A 27,688-nucleotide genomic window follows, 5' to 3' on the forward strand; every position below is an offset into this window, starting at 1 on the left:
CAGGTTAGGTTGATGGAGATCCAGGTATGCTGCCTGCAGTCTCTCTGGAAGGGGTCTCAGAAAAGGAACAATGTCCTCTGCCAGCACTTCTGGCAGAAAGCTGCCTGCTACTTCTCATTCTGATGCCAGATAATTCATTTCCTTCCTGTATGTCCCTAGTGATTTTCAATCTGTTGTCCCAGTGCGGGAATTCAGAACAAATGAGCCCAAGTAGGGCTACTCATAGTCTCTTTAAAAAGAACTTCTTGGGACTCCAGAAGCCCTCCATCTCATTCAGCCACAATCTCCACTGGTCTTCATAGCCAGAAATAATTGAAATCTCTCCTCTTGCCACTGGAATCCTGGGCTGCAGGTCTTAGTATGTGGATGGGACCCCTTGCTTCTCAGCGGGGACCTCTGCAGAACAGATATCCTCCCAATTTATATCTGTTGTATGTGGGAATGCGACCAGCTTGTTCTGTGTCTCTCCTCCTCCTACCAGTCTTGATGTGGCTTCTTTAAATCCCTAGCTGTAGGATATTCATTCAGCTAGATTTCAGGTGGCTCTGAATGATCCTTGTTCTGTAGTTAGTAGCAGTTTTGACGTGGTTGTGGGAGGATTTGAGTACCACATTTACTTATGCCACCATCTTGATCAGAGTTCCTTATTGAAACCTCACAAAATTAATAATAAATTCCCCACATTTGCAAGAATTTTGATAAATATATAACATTAATACCACTTTATATTCAAAAGACATACAAGTAGAAATTATTTTGCTTTTTAAGTTTCTATTTGCAAGAGCAACAAATCTTACAAGGTACTTAACGAAAATTTTAAACAAATAGTTACAAGGCATATATGGGGAACTATTTTAAGAAATTATTGAGTGACATAGACGAAAATTTAACTAGCATGAGGGATATGCCACATCATTAATAAGAAGACAAATAAATGTAAGGTTTTTAATTTTCTGCCCAAATTAATCTATAAACACAACAGAATACCAAAGAAAATCTAACCAGGTATTTTTTTTGAACCTTAAAAGTTATTTTTACTCTTTGTTTAGAAGGTCAAGTAGTAAGGCTATCTAAGAAAAAATAATTAAAAAGTGGTTGGGAGATTGCCTGAACACAAATCATGAAATCCAGTTGGCACGTGGGTAGACAAATAGATACACAGAAAATCATACAAAGGCTGAAAATGAACAATATAAAATATGTCATGTTGCAGAGGTAAAATAATGAGTGATTCAAGATATTATTTTATAGAAACACACACACACAAACACACACACACACACATATTGTACCTGAAGCCATACACAAGAGAATATACCAGATGTAGTAAAGACCTAAATGTAAATAGAAAATCTTTCAAGTTATTAGGAGAAAAAATATAGAAAAATATATTTATGGTATTTTGCTAGGGAAAATTTTCAACAAAATTCAGAAAGCACATTTCCTAAAAAAAAACAGATGAATAAATTGAATATAAAATTTTAGAGCATTGTGTACAATGTTAGACTTTGTGGTGATGGTACCATGAATGTAGGTATATTTCAAAACTCATGAAAAGATTTACATTATATAAATGCAATGTTTTATATATAAACTACTGTCCCAGCCCATGAAATTTGTAAGCAGGTGCGGTCCCTAGGCCTGCCCTGTGATCAGGGCCATCTTCCCTGGCTGCTCGCAGCCAGCCCCTCCCCCCACCATCATCCACCCTCAGTTGCAGGTTTGCCATCAGGTAATGGGAGCCTGCCAGCAGGTGGGAGTAACCAAGAAGTCATCCATTCCACAGGCTTGTCAGGCCCACCCCTGCCACCTGTTGCTCTCTGTGTGTGGGGTGACTGATGGATATGGGACCTTGGCCTGGCACCACCTGCGTCCCCTGCCACCCATCCCTGGTTCCCTGTTCGCCATTGGATGATCAGAGCCTGCCGCCGGGGAAAGAGATCGAGGGATGGTCAGTGCACCTCACACTGACTGGTTGAGCAGTCATTCTGGTCATTCATTCTGCCATTAGGATCAATTTGCATATTGACCTTTTATTATATAGGAGAGAGGCTTGGTTGGGGGCTAGCCAGCCTGCCCTGATAGGGTTCTGGATAGGGGTGGGGTCCCCACTAGGGGGAGGAGCCAGCTGGGGGGAGGAGCATTGAGGGGTTTTAAGGATGACCAAACCCCTAATTGGGCTGGGGCTCTCCACTGGAGGGCATGGCCAAGATGAGGGATTTGCAGGCCAGCCACATTCCTGATTGGGGTGAGGGTCCCCACTGTAGGGTAGGGCCGGCTGGGGCTGAAATGCTACCTCAGCATCTTTCTACTCATTGGTGTTTGGCCCTGGCTTGTAGAGAACCCTCATGTGAAATCCTTAAGGCATTTCAGAAATAAATGAATAAGTATAAATATATACAGGAAGCGATATACATGCAATTTCTGCTTTCTTCCCTACAACAAGCCTCCCTGTGGCAAAAATCACAAGGTTGTGCTGCATACTGGATTGGGTAAGGAGCAACGTAAAAATGAAAACACACTGAGAAAAGTCTTACATTAAAATTTATACGGTGGATTTTATTCTAATGAAAAAATAAAGTTAACAAATAGGCTGCATCACAACAAGGAACTGGTGGTCTACGTGTCAAAATATAAGTTTGCTTTTAATAGTAAACAGTAATATTATAGCTCACATTTAATTTAGATATTTCCTGCATGTATGCATGCTCATACATACACACACTGAATGTTTTAGTAACTCTGTGTTACTATTCTCTTAAGAAGCCAAGGTAATATTCCCATCAGTATTTTTAGTAAATAAATCGGTAACTTTGAAAGACTAATAGGCATTTTGTTATTAGTCCATCTTCCATCAACCATATCTACGAAATAAATCGGTTATGTTGAGTTTATTTCGGGACGAGCAATCAAACACGTGCTTGCAAAGAGCAGTGACTCTCTAGGCCTTCCTGAGCTCCTCTGTCTTGGGTTTTAACATCCTCCATATTTCACCTATCGCTTTCTTAATTAATTTCTCCTTAGCACTTACCTCACTCTCACACTGTCCCAGTCACATATTGGTTTCACCTTTCTCTTCTCGCCTTGAATGTGAAGCCATGAGGCAAGGGACCATTGGCTGTGTTGACTGAACGCCTGGAGCCTAGAGCGGTGTCTAACATGGAGTAGGCCACCCAGATATATATGCTAAGTGACTGAATGAATGAATGAGATGGAGGAGGATTCTCACAAGAGAGAAATTTAACTAGATAACCTGCAAATAACTAACCTTGGCTATTTAATTTAGAAATATTTAAATTAAAACAATATTAATAACAAATAATAACATTGTGTGCTCACGATGTGCTATGCAATTTCCACATTTACATTCACTTAATGTTCAAAGGTGTGTAGGTATGTACTGTTACTTGTTTTACCAACCGAGGAACCAAAAGCATGGGAAAATTCAATACCTTGCCCAAAAAAGGAAGGTTAAAATGCTTTCAGACATCTGAGTCCAGAATCTGAGTCATTAGTCTCTACAGTAACCCACAAAACAGAATCATCTGAAAAGGAAGTGTTAGATACGAAAATACTTGATTCTGGTGAAAAATGTTTTCACTCCTAACAGCAGAACTGCTTCTCAGAAACATATAGTTCCTAGGACTTATTTGATCTGCAGGATGGGGACACGGATCACAATGGTTCAACTTCTCCAAATGCTATACATTGAATGTATGTGTCCCTCCAATACTCAGATGTTGAAAACCGAAGGCCCACGGTGACAATATCAGGATTTGAGGTATTGAGCAGTTGAACTGATCATGAGGGCAAAAGCCTCATGAATGGGATTCACACCCTTAAAACAGAGATTCCAAAGCGCTAGCTCACCCTTTCTGCCAGGTGAGGTCATGGTGAGAAGTCAGCAGTCTGCAACCCTGTAAAGGGCCCTCACCACAAGCCAACCGTGCTGGCACCTGGTTTTGCGCTTCCAGATGCAGAACTGTGAGAAATAAAGTCCTCTTGCTGATAAGCCACCCAGTCTGTGGCATTTTGTTACAGTACTGTGAATGGACTAAGACACCAAAGGATGAGTTGCTTTCCTCATCACACTCCCTAATGAATGAGAGATTCATTAGTGTGTGAGTTGAAGTGAATGCATACTTTCTCTTTACTTTCTTATCCTCTAGGCTGCACCCCCTTCCTACCCCAGCCTCACCCAGTGCTGGTGAAGGAAATTTTCCAAGGATAGACACCCTGATGCACTCTGAAGGTAAGCAATAAGATTATTACTTTGGAGAAAAAATAAAGACATGCATATGAATGAGCAGTTGGTATTTCCTAATAAGTGTACACACCCTGCTTAAAATGAGGTGGAACATGCTTTCAGTTTCAAACTGCACTCCAAGGCTAGGAGAGAGGAGCCATGGCCGGTGAGTGTTGGTTTTTTTTTTCTTGTTTTTGTTGTTCTGTTTTGTTTGTTTGTTTACTTTCTAGAAGGATAGGTCTTCGGGAAAATTTTGAAAGTGGCTGGCTTTTGGGGAAGCCATAATTAGCTTCTGTGAATGTTTAGGTAAACGGGGTGAACAGAGCTGAGGGAGAGGGAAGAAAGAGGAGCGAGGAGGAAGGGATGGAGAGAAGGGGCCTTAAAGGCTTAACTGAATTATCTGCCAAAGGGTGCAGGATCCCCATGAGATGGGTACCAGCAGCTGCTGTCCCCAAGGGAAATAGGCTTTCACTGTTTCCTTCTTTTATTATGCAGAGTTGAATAAACAGGAGGCATCTGAGACTTCAGGCTCTCAGTGAGCACCCTGGGTAGCACTGAGGGAAGATTGAGGGATGTGGGTAGCTCAGGATGACTGAAATGCATGGGGAGGGACATTTTATGAATTAAATGTAAAGGAGGCTATTCCCTGTTGCTGACTTGAGAGGAAAATGAGGCTGTTGTGACTTGAGGAATCCTTGTGCTTCAAACAGACAAAGTCCTGAAGGAGAAGAGGAAGGTTTTTATCCAATCAGTGACCTCGGGCACCATAAATGGCTTGTTGGATGACCTATTAGAGAAAAGAGTGCTGAACCAGGAGGAGATGGAGAAAGTAAGACGTGAAAATGACACAGTTATGGATAAGGCCCGAGCTTTGATTGACTCAGTCACTCGGAAAGGGGCCAAGGCAAGCCAAGTATGTATCCGTCACATCGGTAAAATCGACTCCCATCTTGCAGACAAGATGGGGCTGCCCTCAGGTAAGGTCTACAGCTCAGACTAAAGTCCATGCAGGACCCCTGTCTTTGCACCCACATAGGATTTCTTCATTGGTCATGATAGTTTGCCGACAACTTCTTTACATCTGTCTTCAGGGCCCCATTTCTAAGTCAGTGGCACTATTGTATATCCCCTCTCTAGTTACTCTTTATTCTTCTTCCTTTAGCCTCAGAATCCTTCTAATAATTAAAACTCACTTCCCATCCTGAGTATATGGTAGCTCAGTTGTTGAAGTTTATGAGAACAGTCTGATAAACTTCATACCACATTCTCTAGTCCCCCTGTCAAGACACTTTACTTAGTTAGTTAGTTAGTTATTTAGTCAGCTAGTTACTTAAGACTAAGAATCCCTAGAAACTTTTATAGTTATCTGACATGAAGATTTAAAGTCTGTCATTGAACAGTTTTATAATTTCTCTCCAAAAGTTTGCTTCCCAGGAGGAATAAACTATTTCAATGTTGGTGAAGCACTCAGAGAATAAATTCAATCCTGACAGAAAAGCTAGGATTTTAAATGTGAACTCTTTCATTTAATTGCCCTCTTGCATTTTCTTTGAGTGATGTTGTCCACTTGTTACAGAAAAAACAGAGAAGAACCAAACAACGCTCTGAGAGTTTGGAGTTACACTTTATTCACCGTGGCGGGCTCAGGGAATTGAATCCAAATTCTAAGCAAACTACAAGCAGAACTTCCCTTTTTATAGAAGAGCCAGCCCTTTGTGTGCTTGCTGGAGGCGGCCTTGAAAACTACACAGTTCTATCCAATTAAAAAATGCACCTGGCATGGCATTGGGTGTATCTAGTCTCTGGCCTACAAGGTCAGACAGCTAAGTTTATCTCCCCCATTATTCAAGCAGGCTAGAAGGCAAAGTTATTTTTTTTTCCAGAATTAGTGGCCGTCCAAAGAATAGCAGAGAATTCCAAACAGTAGTTTTACAAAATAGGGGTTTGCCTTCACACACTAGCATGGAACTAGGCTGTAGACCATTGAGTAAGGCCCGACCTCTACCTCACATGCTCCTGAGGCCCTGATACAAGACAGACAGGCATCTAACCTGCCCCTTCTATCTAAGGCCCCTAAGTCCCCCATACAGCCGAGATGGGAGCTCTGGCAGACTCTCAACCACTGGTATTTTTTATGGTTCCCAAATGCAACCAGAGGGAAAAGTTGTTCTTTGAAAGCAAGACCTCTTTTTCTCCAGGACTAGGGGAAGCCTATGCCTGGCTTACTGACACAGCAAAGTTCATCTCTGGGTGACTTCCTGTTTTTATTTAATACCTTTTTTTCTATTTAACACTCCCCCAAATTAAAGACAATCAATAACTAACAATAAGGGTTCAGAATAATTGTATAGTAGCCAAAGTTTCCTCTTCCTTGCCCCATTCCTTTCAGTTCATAATCCTTGAGTCCTAGAGGCACTTGGACAAACCACTCTAATAAAGCCAACACCTGGAATCGCCTGGCTGCTTGCCAGCTGATGCCTCCTCAGTCAGGCTGTCATGCCTTTGTCTCTCTCTCATCTACTTGGCAATTGGTTTCCGGGCCACAGAATATGGTAATTCGATGATTTATTTGAATGACTCTAATGGGAGAGATCTTTCTAAAAAAAGGTTCTTGACATGTACACTCCTGCCACCACAAAGCCTCCTCCAGAAAACATTCTTGAAGTTATTGATGGTTAATTCAGTCTAGCAGTCTGGATGGGAAGGACGGGATGAGCTGCAGTCTGTCGCCTTGGGCTCAGCATTTTAGAGACAGCTTATGGCTCTCTCTCATGCAGAGCAGGGAACTAGACCATATTTTGTCTATGGAAATCTTGTCTTCAATAGTAACTATGGGATGAAAACTCTAAGTGTTGGCTCATGCCAATTCTTAGAATTTCTGGATTAAACTTTTAAGGTGTGTATTTTTATATTGAGATCCTTATAAAAACTTGAAAACCTTACATTTAATTCCTGTCCATGAAATTGACAAGTATAATGAACTGTGACCTCAGAGGACGCATTAATACGCTTGAGTTGTTTTATACATCCAAATACAGTAGCAGGCTGCTGAGTGTTAGTTTATTTGTTTGACCTAGATTGAATTACAAATGTTACTAGAGACTACATGTCTACAGGCCCAAGTTCAACAGTGAAGGACTCTGCTTGCTTCAGAGTTTAAAATAAAATACCAAACCTGTATACTAGTGATACAGAGTTTTTGGACTAGAACCCAGGTTCTTTGTCCACTGGAATTGAAGAATGAATCCACGGACAGACAGTGGTACGGCAAAGGTGGAGATTTATTGAAGAACAAGTACAGACTCCCATGAGGGGAAAGGGAAAGAGCCCCACAGAATGGACTCCCACGTAGGGAGGGGGAAAAGATCCCACTGAGTTCCTTTCCCTCTGGCTTATAATGGCTGCATATCCCCTCTGATTGGTCACTATTCCCTTGGACTGGTTACTATAGTAACTCCTGGGCTCAAGATTGGGACATGTGAAGTTCTCCCCCATCTCATTTCCTATTGTTTTCCTATTTCCTTTGGGCTTTCTTCCTCTCCTTTTGGATGAAGGGCTTCCTTCTCTTTATTTTATAAATACAGACCTTTTCTGTTCACAGCTCCCTCATTCTATGGAAATGTGCCTGTTGCAGCTTTTCAGCTCCCCTATTCTATGGAAATATACCTTATGCTGCTCTGCAACCCTGTGCTTCCTACATGGTTCCCTCAACTTCCAAAAGTTCTAATATTTCCTAAACTTGTCCTATTTCACCCCTAAAATTCCTGTTTCACTAGAGTTCATCAATAATAATAAAAAATTAATACATAAAAGACTAAATACATTATAAAGCCCTCACAATTACACATACGCTTTTGTTTCTTTTTTCTTTTCCCTTTTTAAATGTCTCTTTATTACTGAAAGTATTACATATGTCCCATTTTTCCCCTCTACCCCCCAGTCCTTCACCACACTAGTGTCTGTGTCTATGGGTTATGCATATATGTGTATCAGCTTTTAAAAGAAGCCCTTCTCTAGGTGGAAGGGACATTCCCCCCAGCAGGAAGGACATGCTTGTCTGGTATATGTCCAAGATTGTGGCCTGAGCTGTGTTCTCACTAATATTCACGCTGCTCCTTGTACAGGTTTATTACTTTCTCTTTAATCTGGGATGGGGTAGGAATAATTGGATTTTTTTTCAAAAATAAAATATTTGCAACTAGAAAACACATTTAAATAATAGAAATTATAAAATAATTTTAGCAACCCCAGGAATCACCATTAGCATTAAACCAAGCTGAGATAAACTACTGCATCAGCAGAGATAGAGAGTGGTAGGCAGGAGGCAGGGGTAGATCCTGTCATGATGTGTTCTGTGGTTCCCTGGGCTCTGTCTGCACATGGAGTCCCCAGGGTGATCCTAGGACAACTAAGGGCCACAAGCCTAGCAGGCCAGGAAGCTGGGTGAGATGAGCTGTTAGAACAAGTAAGGTCCTGGCCAGGCCTTTTGGACATACCATATATATAATTCTGAGGGTCCCTAGTATAATATTGAGGGAATTGTGTGGGGGATAGAAAGAATACAAGGTATTTGATTGCTTATTTTATTAAACAAACTCATATATAAACACATACGATGTACCAAGCATTGATATTTAGTCAGAGTGATAAGTACTCAAAATGCTACCCATGGAGGGATATGGTTTTGTCTCATCTAATACCAGTCCCTTCCTTTTTATATCCTTTGAAGGGGTTTCCTGAACGTGTCCTTAGGTAACAGGTAAACTGAGCTTTTTCAAGTTGATCTAAACTCGTATTTCTCGCATTTCTTTCAGCTCCATTCCCAGACTGCCAGAAACTCCTTTAGGGCAGCAGGCTGTACTATAATATCTATTATATTGTAATGAGAGGATTTGTTTTCATGCTAATTCATACTATTAGATGTAACATAGAAATATAACTCCCAATCTTAACTGCAAACACTATAATTATATATAGACACACAATGGTCATTAGGAGGTGATGTTTCTTAAGTTAAGAGTGTTCACCAAAGTTGCAAATAGCTTGGAAACAGAGGAGGTTTTTGCTTAGAAACATCCCCTCTAATGAGGGAACATCCCAGGACCCGGGGTGTCTTTACATTGCCAGAATCTTCTGGAATGATAAAGGAGAGCATGCCTCTTTTTAATCTATAAAAATGTTCAGAAAGCTTGGATTCCTTAGAGACTAACAATTTGCTGCTTCTATAGAGCTTCAGTGTTTAGCGTATGTCTTAGAAAGATGTTTATTAAAAATATTATGAAAAAACTAATGGAAATAAATGAGTAAAATAGAAAAAAATAGAAACTAAAACATTTATACAGGATAATAATGCCTTTTTCTTTTAAATAAAAGAAAATCAGGGAGTGCCTTGATTGGTTCATGTAACTAACCATCAAGATTTGTTCCTAGACAAAAACATTGTTAATTAGATCTTGGCAAACCTCTCCTCTATTATTTATGAATTTTAAAAAATATATATATTTTATTGATTTTTTACAGAGAAAAAGGGAGAGGGATAGAGAGTTAGAAACATCAATGATAGAGAAACATCGATCAGCTGCCGCCTGCACACTCCCCTCTGCGGATGTGCCCTCAACCAAGGTACATGCCCTTGACCAGAATCGAACCTGGGACCCTTGAGTTCGCAGGCCGACGCTCCATCCGCTGAGCCAAACCGGTTAGGGCTGTTTATGAATTCTTACTCATTTCTCAGAAAGGAGGGGTGCTGGACTTTTCCAGTCTCTTGCAAAATTTGTCAAGTGATGCCAAGCTATGACAGACACAGTAAGGTTTCTTTAAGGACTGGGTCAGGATGAGTCAGAAACAAACTTCTTCAAAAGGGAGGAGTTATTCTCTCACATTTTAAAACATGGGTTGAAAATTTAGTGTCAGTTCATCAGAACTTTGGAGGCAAGGACATCCAGTGTATGTTAGAATCTCTGTGTAAAATGTTGTCCCCCTGGCCCTGGAATCAGTACTCTGGTGGCTAGTAGCATTTCTCCTGGACATAGCTAACTCCACAGATTTTAAAGGAATTCTAGAAGCCCATCTCCTCTGGACAAGTTGAGAATTCAGGCTGAGGACCCTGAAAAAAATAATGCCTGGATGTTACAGGATTGAGGATTCTTTTAGGTGCTTAGTGTGCTTCTGTGTCTGTGTTATGTATAAATTAGGAGCAGACTTGGGATGTTCTACCATCCTATAAAATAAATGGCTAATATGCAAATTGTCAATTCCACTGGATGTTCCACTAGCTGGCAGGGCCAGCCAGCCAACTGCCCACGGTCCTTCCCCCGCCAGCCGGCCAGCCCAATTGGCCTTGATCAAAGTGGTCCAGCCAGACCCTACCCGTGCACAAATTTGTGGGCCTCAGTAAGAGATCAACTAAAGGACTTGTATGCATGCATATAAGCATAAGCAATGGACATAAGACACTGGGGGATAGGGGAGGCTAGGGGACTGTCTAGGGCGGGGGGATAAAATGGACACGTATGTAATACCCTTTGTAATATTTTAAGCAATAAAAAAAAAATTTGTGGGCCTCTAGTCCAATATGATAGCTACCAGCCACATTGTGACTACAGAGTGCTTGAACACATGTTAAAATGATAATAGTTTGAATATATTATGTCAAATAAAATATTATTAAAATTAATTTCATCTGTTTTTCTTTCCTTTTATGATGTGAACATTAGAAAAAATTCAATTGCACATGTGACTTAATTGTGTTTCTAGTGAATAGCACTCTATTAAATATTTATTCAATATACCCTTGCTCAGTGACAAGAAACTGTCCACTTAGATGAGTGAGTGCAGTAGAGTAAAAAATATCAAGACTCAAGCTATTTTAGCTGAATACAAAAAGGCCAAATTTGACCCAAGTCACTAAGGAAGGTGTTTTCCTCTTAATAATCATAATCTAGTATTACATTTTTGGGTGGATCTGCTACCAAGAATTTCTCCTTTTTTCCCCAATCACAATACACTTCTTCATATTAGAGGTTAGATACAAGGAAAATTCCTACATTTAAAAGTGTTTAAAGAACTTTTCATGACTTACCGTCTCTGTCAGTATGTCTTAGGTGATCATGGATAACAGATGCAGATATTAAAATTACATCATGTGATGTCATGTGATAAATCCTGCAGTTCCTCCAGAAGTGACTGGGCCAGCTGAGTCAGCAGAAACTACAGATACCCTCAAGCTTTGTCCTCCTGAAGAGTTCCTGAAAGTGTGTCAAGAAAGGGCTGGAGAGGTACTGTGTTCTATCCATAAAATAGAGACAGAGAGAGAAGCAATTGCTTTCACAAAGTACTTGATTCCCTAAAGCACTAATTGCAGAGTGGTGGGGTGGGGACAGTGGTAATCATTTTCATAGATGCTTTGAGCAAGGAGGAACTCATATAGCCTCACACAGATTCCAATTTTCTTTCAACCCCATGATAAAATACAGATCTCTCTCTTCATTTATTTGTTCTATCTATTTGAGACTTATTATAATTAAGCTGTAGCTATAGATTAAAATATTTAGTAATTATTTTCATACTATTTGAAAAACCTAGACACAAAACATGACTTAAAATATAATTAAAGCCTGAAACCCATTTTATCTTGATGTGTTAAAAATAATACTGAAATAATGATGTTACCAAAGGCAAGCATCTCTGATGTATTTATTTTTAGCTGGAGCCAATAGAAAATTCTCCTGGTTTTTATGAAATTTGATCTGAACCTTGAACACTGAGAATGATTTGTCTAGGTGGAGAAGAGAGAGGAGAAAGTTATGGTAGGACTTGTTCTAGTCTCTTAAGATTCTTGAGTAAGCATCCCAAATATGTTCTAGGTCCACTTCTGGGCTCTTGGAAAATAAATTACATTCTTTTATTTTTCAGTTTATTTTTATATATTTTGAAAGTTCTAAATCACTTTCAATTCTCATTTCTTACTTTTGTCAGTTCAATCCATTACAAAGAAAAAGGCAGGGTCTCTGGTACAGGAGAGGGGAGAGAGCAGATCCATGATCCTGTAACAAAGCAACAGAGATTAGTACATGAAGATTTAAGAGAGATTTAGGTAAGTCAAACTCACTGCATATCTGTTTCCTGCAGATCTATCCAATAAAGGAGAGAACAGACCGCACTCGCCTGGCTCTCATCATATGCAATAGAGAGTTTGATCACCTTCAGCCCAGGAAAGGGGCTGACCTTGACATCACAGGGATGAAAGAGTTGCTTGTGAGCCTTGGCTACAGTGTGATTGTGGAAGAGAACCTCACAGCCAAGGTAAGGGCTCCTCACACACTGTATACAACCTCCTCCTAACAAACTAACTTTATAATGATAGCCAAATACTTTAACAACCTTAGGCCACATATCTCTCTGTGTGTGCACCTGCACGTGAGTATGTGTTTTTGTAAAATGAAATTATTAGATAGTGGAAATCTCTGCCTCTTTGGGCTCCAAATATCCTCAATTCCATGAAACTAGACAGAAAGTGCCTGGCATGTATATCCACATAATTCTCACTTCCAAAGTGAGGTGAATGGGATTCAGACCCAACATTCCCAGAAAATTCTAAAGTAATAAAAGTTTAAAAGGGATGTACTCACCATATAAATACTAAGTCCTGACTTGGTCCCAGGGCCTATTTTCAGCATTGGGTAGGTCTGTGAATGAGCAGGACGTTCCAAGTTCAAATTGATTTAGGTTTACTGGTGGGGGGCAATCATATGAAAAGAAAAACAGAAAATTTCAGAGATTTGATGTGTCTCGTGACTCTCTGTAAGAGTGAAAATGAAGTTAAAAGTATTTTAAACAAGAAAAAGAGAACATAAGAGTGAATTGGGGCGTGGGGAGTAATTGATTTGATGGAACGGTCAGGAAAAGCCTTTACAGGAGACAGTATAGGACCTGACAGATGACAACCAGTAAGAAAGGTCTGGGAATATGTGAATGCAATCCATTCCAAGAGGGATGACTACAACGAAGAGTGTGAGCTATGTATGAAACTGACACATGAAATATACAAAAAGACCAGTGTAAGGAGAGCCTAGGAAGGATGACAGGAGGGAGAACACATATGTCAGAAGTGTGATTTCATTCTAAGCACAGTGGGAAGGGTTGTTGAAGGGAAGAGGTAGGATATATTTATGATGCAAGGTTTCTATTAGGTAATCAGAGTAAAGACAGAGATAGAAAGAAAAAAGTATATAAGTTAAAATAAACAAATATAAAATATATCAAGAGGACAGCTCATAGAAAGTTAGCAGGAGCAGGTCCTTGAACCCCCAGCTCCATTGTCAGAAAAAAAAAAAAAAAGAAACCTATCACTGAGCAACCACTATCTGAGGGCACAGTGACTGGAACATTACAGGTGTTTCTTATACTGCTCACCATAAACAGGGGGTCAGATTGGTGTTAGTGCTTGTCCTGTAGAGTAAGATTCCGTGGTCTTTTTCAGGAGATGGAGAAAGTGCTGGTGGAATTTGCTGCCCGCCCAGAGCACAGGACCTCAGATAGTACATTCCTGGTGTTCATGTCCCATGGCCTCCTGGATAGACTCTGTGGGACTCAGCACAGCGATGAAAACCCAGATGTGCTACCTTATGACACCATCTTTCGGATATTCAACAATCGCAACTGCCCCAGTCTCAAGGACAAACCTAAGGTCATCATTGTCCAGGCCTGTAGAGGTGGTGAGTTCTGATATGGAAAATCCAAAGGGCATGAGGTGTTTGCAATGGATTGCGATGTATGTCTTGCTTTTAGGGGAAACAATCCTAGACCCCATTCAGTGCAAATAAAGTGAATTGAATTCTTGGGAAATGCCAAGGGGAGTTAGTATCATGAGAGATTGTCTTTTCAGCTAAGAAATATCTATTCAATTTAATCAAAGGTAAATTGTGAAGCAGATCTTCAGACTACCTAAATCAAAGTTGGACACAAATATCTAAATCTTGGAATAAGATTATTTTAATGACAGCTTCACTTGGACATGTCTTACAGGCATTTTGACATTCTCTGGCTTGAGAAGAATTTCATTGCAAATTGGGGCTGTTCTATAGTAGCAGCACCCTTTTCCCCGCATGCATTATTTAAAGGGAATTGAGTAGGTTGATGTGGTCACTTCGAATTGCTGTCAACATTTCCTTTGCTTTTTTCTGACTTCAAATTGACTCTTAGCGCTTTGGAGCAGTGTTTGGAAGAAAAAGCAGAAATAGCCTAGCTGAAAAATGGTACCTAGGCTCTGAAATTATGCAAATAAGGTTTTAAGTCCTTCGCTCTTCTTAGGAAAGGGGTTCTTCCAGTTTGCGGATGCCATCACTATTTGCTGGTAAGATGCTGCCACTATTAATTGGCACATAAAGACATTAGAGGAGGTCAAGGTATGTGTGTGGGGCAAGAATTTGGTGTGTGTGTATGTATGCATGTGTGTGTGTGTGTGTGTGTATGAAATTGCTGAGAAACATTTAAAAAGAATGAGGTAGACAATAATGTCAGTGATACTAATAGAGGCACACAGATTTCACAAAGTTAATGTCTCCACAGAAAATCGTGGGGAATTGTGGGTCAGTGACTCTCCAGCAGCCATGACAGACAGCTCTTCACAGTCACCTGAGAACCTGGAGGAGGATGCCGTTCACAAAGCTCACGTGGAGAAGGACTTCATCGCTTTCTGCTCCTCAACCCCACGTAGGTCTTTTGGTTACAGACAAGGGTTGTGTGCCACCTCAGAATGATTCTGGAATATTGAGATGGGCTCCCTGCAGCAGTGATGTAAGACACGTTTTGAGGGCTGTCAAAACAATTTACATTTATCTGACCTATTCTATGGAAACAGAGTTTCTATATTTTCCACTTTTTAAAACTGTACTTTTATTCTAAGTGCAGCACTTTATGGTCAAAGGTATACCACATACTAAAACAACCTAATACAAGGAACCCCATTCCTCATACACCATTTAAAAAACAAATTCGATTCCATTTTCTATCAAATCTATTTAGCATTTTGAATAGAGTTTTAGTGGATCCTGAGACTGCCTGCCATCCTTAAATTATCAACTCCAACGCCTTTTCTCCATGGTTCTCATTTGATGCTTTTTAGAGGGAGCCATTGCATGGCTCAGCAGGACCAGGAGATCCTTTAAAATATGTAGAAAATTATACACTGGGGCTTAGCAGCTCTACTAATAGGGATCAGTGTTTAGTCCTTGACCTCTAGGTAGTCCTCTAAGAAGCCTCTAACATTTGAATGTTTCTACTTTGCAAATTGTTGTTTTAAGTCTTTTCCTTTTGTAACCACTTCATGGAGGTTTTGGTTTTTTGTTTTGTTTTGTTTTGTTTTGTTTTGTTTTTTTTATCCTCACACAAGGAGTGAAGATATTTTTTCCATTAATTTTAGAGACAGTGGAAAGGAGGGGGAGGAGAGGGAAAGGAAAGGGAGAGAGAGAGAAACATCCATGTGACAGAGACACATCAATCGGTAGCCTCCCACATGCCCCATGACCAGGGGGCAGGGATCTGACCTGAAACCCAGGTATGTGCCCTTGACCAGGAATGGAATCCAAGACCCTCCAGTGTGCAGACCATGCTCTAACTGAGCAACACCAGTCCAGGCTCATGGAGGTTTGATTGACATACAAAATGCTATATATACTTAATGTATGTAACATAGTCAGTTGGGATATAATATACACCAGTGAAACCATGACCACAATTTTGTTTGGATTTGTTCACCCACTTCGCTTATAATATTGTGAAAGACAGAATGCTATACACTCTGTAAACCACCTGGAAACCAGGGAGCCATTTGTTCTTGCTTACTGTATAAGCGTGGGGAAATTCTTTAATCCTCTGAGCATCTATTCTTTCCTCTGTAAAATGGGGTAATTTCAATTATCTCTCAAGCCTCTTTTCAAAACCAAGTGAATGAACATGAAGCACACAGTAAGAGTCAGTTCCACAAATATAATGCAATCTTGAAATTCTCGCGAGTTATTCCTTTAGTTAAACCTCTGCAAGTTTTATTTTTACTATTTTCTCCTCTTTTTGGAAAATTAGTTAATGTAGAGATATGTGTTTCCCCTAAACATGTCAATTTAATTCCAAAGCTATACTTAAAAAACACAAAAGCTACATAAAAAAAAAACAAAAACAACAACACAAAAAACCTGTGAGAAAACATTCAAGGGTGCAGCCCAAGTCTGACCACTCCTTATCTTCACAGATAACGTGTCCTGGAGAGACCCTAGTAAAGGTTCTCTCTTCATCACACAACTAATCAGATGCTTCCAAATGTATTCCTGGCATTGGCACCTCGAGGAAATATTTCGGAAGGTAAGCTTTTTCTTCTTCCATTTCTAGTCCTGTGTGTGTGTGTGTGTGTGTGTGTGTGTGTGCGCGCGCGCGCGCGCATGTACTGGAAGACTTTACTATTTTTCTTATTTCAAATGAGAATGTCAGGCTTTGTCAGGCAAACAAATGTAGATCAGTTCCTGGTTTCCATTATCCAGGGGTTGACATCTGATGTAGGAAGAGGAGAATTTAACACAAAATTGCAGGAGGTCAAAATAGAACAAAATAATATAACCTGTACACTTATTTGTTATGAGCTATACATTTTTTAAGTAAAATAATGGAAAGTATTTTGAGTTGATTTGTATGGCTTACTTTATTGAGTAAATATATATTGAGTGTTATCGAACTTGGTAATTATTGCTATCCTGTGACACAGGTGTAAGTGAGATATTGTGTCATAAGGCCACTCGGGACCTTTTTGTGAGAGAGATGGATACTATACAATCAGACCAGCAAACACATATGTCATTACAGATTGCGATAGGCTCCATTACACAAAGGATCTAGGGCACGTGAAAGAAAAAAAAGGGAGAAGGTATTCTTTGAATGGAGTGGTCCAGAAAAGAAGTCCAAATTCCTTTCCCACCTCACGAAATTCCTTATTCCCCCCTCCCTCCTAATTTGTTTTCCGCCAGGGTTCTAACCACCACTCATTCGGCATATATTCTGTTTGTTTTTACCTGTACTTACTCACTTGAATGCAAGCTTCATGAAGGCAGAAATGTGCTCAACACCTCAACATGCTGGCACATAGGAATTCATATTCATTCGATAAATCAATGCATGAATATCAATACCTTCCTCCCTTTAGGGTATTAAGAATATGGAGCAGTTTTATTTTTTACTATTTTTTAAAATATACTTTTATTGATTTGAAGAAGAAGGGAGAGGGGAGAGAGAGAGAAAAAAACATTAATGATGAGAGAGAATCATTGATTGGTTGCTTCCTACATGCCCCCCACTGGGGATCAGCCTTGACTGAATTTGAACCCAGGGTCCTTTAGTCCACTTGGAGCCAATGCTCTATCCACTGAGCCAAACCAGCTAGGGCTGTATGGGTGTTTTTAAATTAAAAACTGTAGAGAACAGTAGTACTCTGTGAGCAAAGAGGAACACAACTTTAGTAAACAGGAGAAGATTGCATTGTAATGTGCATTGGGGTATCTGTGAATGGGAACTTTGGAAATTAAGTCCTGTTGGATGAATAGGAATTAGACATTGTACTTTAGGGAATTCCTCGGAGAAGTCTATAAATAGTGTGATCAGTGGGGAGAGGTCCTCATCCCCACCACTTGCTGGTGGGAGTGGGTGTGTTGCAATATCCTGAGAATTTTCTGAGGCTCACATGGGAAGGTGATATATTATAGAAAGCTTCATTTCTGTGCAATTATACCCCTGAGTTCCCAAGGTCCCATTTCCCTTTGCCCTGCCAAGAAAGAAGTACCAGTTTGTTTTCAGCAGATCTGAAATCAAAGCCAGTGTCCAGAGTTTCTGTTCCATGGACTGCTCCACAGTCAAATGGAGCATCAAGCTAGCTGATTTGTGTTTCCAGTTATAGCCCATTGCGTGTGAGGTCCACGTGGCTGTGGGCCATGCAGCTATGGAGACAACAGGGGCAGGAACAAAGCCAGAGAAGCATGAGAGCCAAGAGAGCCACAGAAGAGAGTGAGCTTCTTATGTGCTGGCTTATGTATTCCCAAATTGGTGCAGGCTTGCAATGGCCCTGCCTAGTCTAGCCAAAGCCATTGATCCCCAGGCTTGACTGACAGGCACTTTCCCTTATAAACCCAACTCCTTGTGCATGCACTCATCTCCCATTAGTTGGATCCCTTCCCCAAGTGGTCTGCAGGGAATGGGCTGGTGAAATTCCAGCTTCCTGGTGAAGCTGCCCAAATCACATGCCTGAAGTGTCTTGCCTTTCCCCTTGCTCCTGTTCTATTATTAATAACTAGTTAATTGCAATGGTATCAATAGAATCTCATTTATCAGTCCATGACAAAATCTTCAGATGTCAGCTTGTTGTTTAGGATGTGAAAGTTGTACAGTTCAGGTTTTAGGAATAATATTTGAGTTTGTGCCTTATTGAATTTAGGATTAATGTGGGAGGTTGAAGGTATAACTTTTTGAGATCCATTTCTCATGAATTGACTCCAGGAATCAGTTAAGATCTGTAGATCTGAAATGCAAAATAGAAAAGTGAACTTTGAAAGGCTTTGGGTTAGGCATGAAGTATTTATTTTGAGATAAAGAGTATATTCTGACATGGGGCGCTACTTCTAAACAGTAGGGTAACAGTGACAGAGAGTGAGAATATACATTGGCTTGGTCCCATCATTCCCAGAATATTTTGGCTCATGGTACAAAATGTTTTCTGAGAGTTCATAAGAGTTACGTTTCACCTAGAATGTCTTTTTTTTTAAAAGGTTCAACTATCATTCGAAAAGCCAGATGTTAGAGCCCAGATGCCCACCATTGAACGACTATCCATGTCAAGATATTTCTACCTCTTTCCTGGCAATTGAAAATAGAAAGTATCAAGGTTGTTGACAGGTATAATAAATGGGAAAGTGATATTGGTGGTGAGGTTCATTGGCTAATGACCGTCAATTGCTTGCGTAGTCAAATTAATGTTGCTTATTGATGTAATTTAGTGCTAAATGTTATTCTTTTCCTCTACTTATATGACTCTGGATCCTCCTCATCTCAATAATTAATTAATCAGTCAGCCAATCAAAGAGATAAGTCAAACTAAGACAGGAAGTAATAAACAATAAAGGACACAGGGTAGTAATTAAAAAAACATAAATGTACTCATGCTTGCATTATTAATTGATATTTCTCTCTCTCTCTCACTAGACACACACACACACACACACACACACACACACACACATAGAGTTACCAAACATTGGCTCAGGTCCTGAAAAGCAAAAAAAACACACCAAATAACAACAAAAAACAAAAATCAAAACAGAAAACAGAGGAGATGACTGTGAAGGAAGCAGGATATTAGTCCTTTAAGTGCAGATATCACATTATTGACCTTGAGCTCCTGATACCAAGACAGTATAAAATATACCCTGGACTGTAATTCATGTGTTGATGCAGATTCTGGCTCTCTGACTGTTCTCTCAATGTACATGTCAGAGTCTGCTCTCTGATCCTTAATTACTGATCTGAAACCTTTTTAAGCATCCATGTTAACACACATTTATTGTTTTGGTAAATATATTTTAGAGTGGGTCCAATGAATTTATACCCAGCTAATAATTTACTCACTCATAACAGCTTAATATCACACTGTATTGTAAGTGTATTGTTAATCTCTTTCAACAGCATAATTAAAATTATATTTTATAGTAAAGTTTATCTCACTACTTTAAATCTTTACCCACCATCTTGTACTCCTGGTTTGTGATTCCCTGGTGGATAATTGCATAGGTAGTTCATTAGAGTAGCTCTCATTGCCTAATTAGTATAAGATAACCAAATTAGAGGTTGAACTCTTTGACTAATACTTATCAAGCACTCGCTATTTTCCATGTTCTGTTCTAGAATGTTGGAATATACCAGTAAACAAAATAAATGGAAAGCTTTTGCTTCAGAAAGCTCATACTCTAGTCAGTGGAGACAGACTCTAAATACACAGACAAGTAAATATATGTCAGATAGTGATAAGAGCTAAGAAGAAAAATAAAGGAGGTTAAAAAGATGAAAGAGATGGGTGTTGTACTATAATAGATAGATTATTTAAGAAAGGCTCCTTTGAAGTGATAAAATAAGAACAGAGAGTGGGCAGAGTCGGGTAGTGACCCTTGTGATTCTCTGCAGAACAATGTTCCAGCACCCCTGGGACTAGCAAGCACAAATGCCCTGAGGCAGAACTGTGCTTAACATCTTTAAAGAACTGTCAAAAGGCAGTGGGCTGGGGGAAGTGGCAGAGACAAATTCAGAAAATGGTGATGAGTCTGGTCACCTGGGCTTTGGTGATCACATGGTAAATGCTCTAAAGTTTTAATACTGAGCGAGATAAGAAACCCTTTGAGTGCCTGTGAACAGAGAAATGAGAACAATTCGATTTTACAAAGACTACCCTGTGTGCTTTTGGTGAATATACTGTAACGGTCACAGAAGTCAAAGGAAGTGGCAAAAGCACATGGAAGAGGATGAAAGAGGAAAGATGGTAAGGGTGGATTGAAGGCTTCTGGGAATTATTGTCCTCACCTTCTGTATTTTGTGTGTGTGTGTTTTTTCCTTCTTCAGGGAATTACAGGCAGTCCTGCCCTTCTTTACCAACTTCTAGAATCACCTTTACCAGTATGGCACACCTATTTAACCATTTGTATTTAAATAAAAATCAAAACACATAAACTGTGTCTTTGGGTCTTTAATAGAGTCTAGAATTTCAATTAAAATGGTGGGTGAATGAAAAATGAAGTGGAGTAAGCTAACTGGATTTTCTAACTTAGGACTCATAGAATACAGTGGGATCTTGACTTATGAGTTTAATTTGTTCTGAGACCGAGCTCATTAAGGAGCTCGTTAAGGAGCTCATTAACTCAAATTACTGGGTCAACTCAAAGCAAAAAATCAGCCGAGTGACAACTGGTATCCCAAAAAACTCGTTAGTTGGGACACTCGTAAGTCAAGGCCCCACTGTATCCGCATTTCACTGAGTGACAAGAGCTGGCCTTGACTTTCCCTCAGCAGTGAGGTGAAAGATGGTGCCTAGATGGAACACAAGAACTGTAAATTGATCAGCTTCTCAGTTCTATACCCATCAAACCCATACTTTAGTTGGTTCAGAGAAGTTTTCTACTTTATTATTTAACCAACATCATAGATTCAGATAATAATTTTCCTCAGTAAACTACTATTTCAGCAAATTATTCCCATGTATCTTTCTATCGGTTCATTCACTTTCTTATTATTTTCTTTCCAGATGTTTGCATATATCCAAACTTCAGGAAAATTTTATTCTCTAACAAGCTCTTCAAAATTGTCTTAAATAATTAGGCATTTCACCCTAACCGGTTTGGCTCAGTGGATAGGGCGTCGGCCTGCGGGCTGAAGAGTCCCAGGTTCGCTTCCGGTCAAGGGCATGTAACTGGGTTGCGGGCACATTCCCAGTGCGGGGTGCGCAGGAGGCAGCTGATTGATGTTTCTCTCTCATCGATGTTTCTAACTCCTATCCCTCTCTCTTCCTCTCTGTAAAAAATCAATAAAACATATTAAAAAAATTAATTTGGCATTTGGTTTAAAATGGGACAACCTTACTGTATTTGTATAGAAATACAAATATCATCAGATAAAAAATGGAAAGAGAATAGGGAGTGTCAGCAACGGGAGAGAGAATATTAAAATTTCTGGAAAGGTGAATATTGGTAGAGGAATTTTGGCTCCATGGCTATCAGAACTACTAAGAATATGTACAACTTCTGTTATATACACATAGAATGTTGAATATTTGAGTACTTAGCTGAACTGAATTAACATATGATGCTCTCAGTTTCTAATATAACCATAATTGTTAATACTTATTAACGTAATTGTTAATACTAATATTTAACATTGTTAAAATAATATTAATTCTATATTTTGATTACTGTAAAGAATTCTATATATAAGAAATCAATTTAACCATCACAGCAACCTTATAAAGTAATTACTATCAATATCTCCATTCAACCTATAATAAAACAAAAGAATATAGAGTTTAAATGACTTGCCAATTTGACTTTCTCTAGAATCTGAATTATTGACCACTGTTTTGCATTGTCTCTGCAAAGCCATGAAAAACAGAAACTATAAGAGTTCTAAATTGTAAGATTTAACTGATTTTTGAATTGCAATGCTTAACTTACACTCCAAAGATTCATAATGTCTATATTTCTGTACTTAATTGTCTGTGTTGAAAAATGAGACACATCACAATGATCCAAAAACACATATTATAGAGAATTCATTCTACTAGTGTGAGATAATATCAAAAATCCAATAACATAAAGATTTTCACACATCAGCACACAGTTGGAAAAAACACACACACATGCAGGGGCAGATCCGGCCAGGGGAGGGGCTGCGAGCTGATTGGGATGAGGCATGCGATTAGGGGTGGGGCAGGCTTGGGGGAGGGGCCACAGGAGGTTGGCTGGCCAGCCCCACCTTCCGATCAGGGTGGTTCACTGGTTGCAGTGGGTGTCATAGCAACCGATCATTCTGGTCATTTTATTGTTCTGATACTTTTATCATTTTTTCTACCCAAATTAATCTACAAACACAACAGAATGGCAAAGAAAATCTAACCAGGTATTTTATTGAACTTGACACATTATTTGTACTCTTTGTTTAAAAGGTCAGGTACTAAGACTATCAAAGAAAAAATAATTAAAAAGTGGTTGGGAGATGGCCTGAACGCAACTCATGAAATCCAGTTGGTACATGGGTAGACAAATAGATACACAGAAAATCATACAAAGGCTGGAAATGAACAACATAAACTATGTCATGTTGCAGAGGTAAAATAATGAGTGATTCAAGATATTATTTTATGGAAACACACACACACACACACACACACACACACACATTTTGTACCTGAAGCCATACAAAAAAAAAATATACCAGATAGAGTAAAGACCTAAATGTAAAAAGTAAATCTTTCAAGTTATTAGGAGACAAGTTATAGTAAAATATACTAATGATATTTATGTAGGGAAAATTTTCACCAAGATTCAGAAAGCACATTGTCTAAAGAAACAGATGAATAAATTGAATATAAAATTTTAGAGCTGTGTGTACAATGTTAGACTTTGTGGTGATGGTACCATGAGTGTAGGTATATTTCTAAACTCATCACAAAATTCACATTAAATAAATGCAATGTTTTATATATAAACTAGAGGCTCGGCACACAAAATCCGTACAGGGATATGGTCCCTAGGCCTGGCCTGCAATCAGGGCCAACTTCCCCAGCTGCCTGCAGCCAGCCCCTCCCCCCGCCACCACCCACCCCCAGTTCCCCATTTGCCATTGGGTGATCAGAGGCTGCTGGCTGGGGGGAAGAACCAAGAGGTAGGCTCTTCCACCTGCTCACTGGCCCTGCCCCCACCACAGGTTGCTCTCTGTCTGTGGGGCTACTGGTGGGTCGGGGGCCTTGGCCTGGCACCATCTACTTCCCTCCCACATCCCCAGTTCCTTGTTTGCCATTGGGCAATCAGAGCCTGCCAGCTGGGGAAAGGGACCCGGAGGTGATCAGTGTACCTCATAGTGACTGATCAAGCAGTTGTTCTGGTCATTCTGCCATTAGAGTCAATTTGCATATTAACCTTTTATTATATAGGATAGAGGCCCAGTGCATGGATAGGGGCCAGCCAGCCTGCCCAGATGGGGCTTCTGGATCAGGGTGGTGGTCTCTGCTGGGGAGCGGGACTGGCCAGGGTGTGGGGCCTCAGGAAGTTTGCAGGCTGGCTGCACCCCCAATCAGGGTGGGGAATCCCTGCTGGGGGGCAGGGCCAGCCCTGGTGAAGGGTTTTCAGGCCAGCCATGCCCCAAATCATGGTGGGTGTGCCCACTGGGGGGTGGGGCAGCCAGGGTGAGTGGCAGCAGTCATTTTGATCTCTGGTTGTTCTGGTCTGGTCGTTTTGGTTGTTCTGCCATTTGGGTCACTAGGCTTTTATTATATAGAATTATACATCAATAAAACTTAAGCAATAAATAAAAATGAATTCATAGATGGTAGATAGAAAAAATAGAAAGCTGCAGAAATGAGGGGAAGAACCCTTTACAATGCACATAATCATCAAAAGATCCATTCATTCAATCAACCTTAAATTAAAAAACAAAACATCAAAAGCTGACTCTAGCCCAGCCCTGGAGGCTCAGTTGGTTGGAATGTCATCCTGTGAACCAAAAGGTCACAGGTTTGATTCCCAGTCAGGGCACATACCTGGGTTATGGTTCAAACCCTGGTTAGGGCACATAAGGGAAGTAACTGATCAATGTTTCTCTCTCTTATCTCTCTCTCTCCAAAGAAACCAATGAAAGCAATATTAAACAGAAACAACAAAAAAGCACCTGACTCTACATCAGACATTGACCATCTAAAAGAAAATAAAACAAAGCCCCTGTCCTCATGAAAACATGTAGTCTAATAAGAAAGAGAAAGATAATAACCAGAAATAAAATAAACACATAATTTATCATCAGAAAAAAAATGAATAAAGGGAGAGAGCCAGCCATGAGCTATATTAAGGGAGAGCATTCCAGAAAGAGTGAAAGCAAGTAGGAATGCCCTGAGATAAGAATGTGCTTGTGCTCTAGCTGGTTTTGCTCAGTGGTTAGACCGTTGGCTTGTGGACTGAAGGGTCATGGGTTCAATTCCAGTCAAGGGCATGTACCTTGGTATTGGGCTCGATCTCCTGCTCCAGTTAGGGTGTATACAGGAAGCAAATAATCGATGTGTCTCTCTCACATGGATGTTTCTCTCTCTTAGTCTCTCCCCTTCCCTTCCACTCTCTCTAGAGAAAAAAAATCAATGGAAAATACATACTCAGGTGAGGATTAACAAAAAAAATAAAAAATAAAAAAATAAAATAATGTGCTTGGCATGTTTGAGGAGTAGCAAGGAAATTAATATGGCTGGAATCCTAGGGCAAACGACATAAGGAAAAGTTAGGACATGAGATCAGAGAGGTGACCAAGATCCCAAACATACAAGGTGCCATTACTATAAAATAGCTTTCACTTTTACTGTAAGGTAGGAAGCTATTAGGAAATTATGAGAAAAAGAATAAATTTAATTATCAGAGTTATATTTATGAAGGTCACTTTGGCTATAGGGTTAAGATGAGAATGACAATGATCGGGCCAAAGTTGAAGCAGAAGAGCACATAGAAGGCTATTGCAAAAATTCAAAGTTGATGGTAGTCCAGACCTGGATGATAGAAGAGAGGGTAGTGAGCAGCCTTCAAGTTTTTAAGGGATAGCCAACAGAACTAAATAAAGTTTTGAGAAAGAAAAAAGAACTATGTTCTACTCTGAATAACTGGAAACATGAAATTGGCTTTAATAACTCAAATACTAAAATACGATACACTCTCAGAAGTGATTGGTTTGGAGGGATTGAAATGTCAAAAGTAGATGTCTCCCAGACATTCAAAAGATACCCAGTTGATGTTGGTTATATGCGAATGGCATTAACGGAACAGGCATAAGCTGGAGGCTAAATTTTTAGTGTCTTTACACACACACACACACACACACACACACACACACGCAGTATTGAAAGCCAAGATACTGGAAACATTGCTAGATAAGTGAGGAAAAATAAAGCAAAGATCAAAGATGTGAATAGCAACCAATGAAGTAACAGAAGAATCAAGATAAAGATGATTTGAAAGGCAAATGAATGTGAGGCTTTTCAGGTGAAGGTGCAAAAATCACTGTGAAATGATTCTAATAGGTCAAAAAATAATTGATCATTAAATATTTAATTTTAGTAACATTGAAGTCGCTGATTACATTAACAAGAATTGTTTTGATAGAGGGGGAGAAACGAAATACTAATTGGAACTGGTTGAAGAAAGAATAAAAAAAACATTTGGGGAAAATAAGGATAAATAAAACTTGTGAGAAGTTATGCGTAAGTGGGATTGCGAGAGTTATTTTTAATAGAGGGGACCTATAGTGTTTTTAATGCTTATCATAAAGACATGATTAAGAGGGAAAACGAATAATGTAGAAGAGCAATGGGACTATTGTTGAACAATGTCTTTGACTAGGTGAAAGAGAATGAACAGAAGAAAAAAATGATGGCTTAGCCTTAGATAAAATTGCAAGAGTTTAGACCAGTGATGGTGAACCTATGACACGCGTGTCAGAGGTGACACGCAAACTCATTCTTTTGGTTGATTTTTCTTTGTTAAATGTCATTTAAATATATAAAATAAATATCAAAAATATGTCTTTGTTTTACTATTGTTGAAAATATCAAAAAATTTCTATATGTGACACGGCACCAGAGTTAAGTTAGGGTTTTTCAAAATGCTGACACGTGGAGCTCAAAAGGTTCGCCATCATTGGTTTAGACCAACTCTATGAGACCTGATAATGGTGAGCTAGTAGATCTTGAGATTAGAAAGAATCTTCTCTGAATTGAAAATTATTTGTTGTGAGATTGGGCCCAAAGAGATGGAAATATAGCCCCAACATATAAATTTGCTAGACAGGCATATATAGCCAATCTATCTATATAAAACCCTAATATGCAAATTGACGGAATAGCAAATGACTGGCAGAACGACCAGTAGCTATGATGTGCACTGATCACCAGGGGGCAGACACTCAATGCAGAAGCTGCCCCCAACCCACAGGCCCGGACAGGTGGCAGCAGTGGGGGGCAGGGCTGGCAAGTAGGCAGTGCCAGGCCAAGGTGGGTGTGAGCAGAGGCCTTGATCACACCCCCAAGTCACCCCACAGATCAGCTCTGATTGCTGGCCAGGCCTAGGGACCCTACCCTTGCAAGAATTTCATGCACCAGGCCTCTAGTACTAATATAAATGTTCTTCATTATATATTCTTAATATTTAATTATTCCATGGACAAAGCACAGAAGACCTGGTCATGGATACAAAAGTGAATGAAAATTTTAATAACTTAGACAATGTAAAAGAAAAATATAGATTAAAAATGGTGGTATAATTGGACGTGAGAAAAAATGGAAGAAACTATATGAAGGCAACTATCATCAATTTACATAGAGGAGAACTGTTACTGGACAACACTGATGACAGAAGAAATAAGGTTTAAATAGTATTTAATATTGAACAGTTAATCAAAAGAATAATTCAAAATCATATCCTATATAATAAAAGGCTAATATGCAAATCGACCTAACAGTGGAACAACCAATTGCTCTGATGCACACTGATCACCAGGGGGCAGACACTTAATGCAGGAGCTTCCCCCTGGTGGTCAGTGTGCTTCCACAGGGGGAGTGCCACTCAGCCAGAAGCCCTGAGCTGGGCTCATGGCTGGCAAGTGCAGCAGCAGTGGCAGGAGCCT

General features: G+C 39.8%; 1 protein-coding gene across 1 annotated transcript; it reads left to right on the forward strand.

The window, feature by feature from the left end:
• Positions 1-1,844: 1,844 nt before the first annotated feature.
• On the forward strand, positions 1,845-19,547 carry LOC308525568 (caspase-13-like; the record flags this gene model as incomplete). Its single annotated transcript, XM_081100344.1, has 9 exons — positions 1,845-1,951; positions 4,170-4,252; positions 4,957-5,223; positions 11,417-11,523; positions 12,377-12,550; positions 13,728-13,962; positions 14,816-14,959; positions 16,494-16,603; positions 19,048-19,547. 9 exons carry the CDS (start codon positions 1,845-1,847, stop codon positions 19,144-19,146), a joined length of 1,326 nt encoding a protein of 441 aa, XP_080956470.1. The 3' UTR covers positions 19,147-19,547.
• Between the last annotated feature and the right edge of the window lie 8,141 nt (positions 19,548-27,688).

This window comes from Myotis nattereri, assembly GCF_964212035.1.
Source record: "Myotis nattereri genome assembly, chromosome: 9".
NCBI lineage: Eukaryota > Metazoa > Chordata > Mammalia > Chiroptera > Vespertilionidae > Myotis > Myotis nattereri.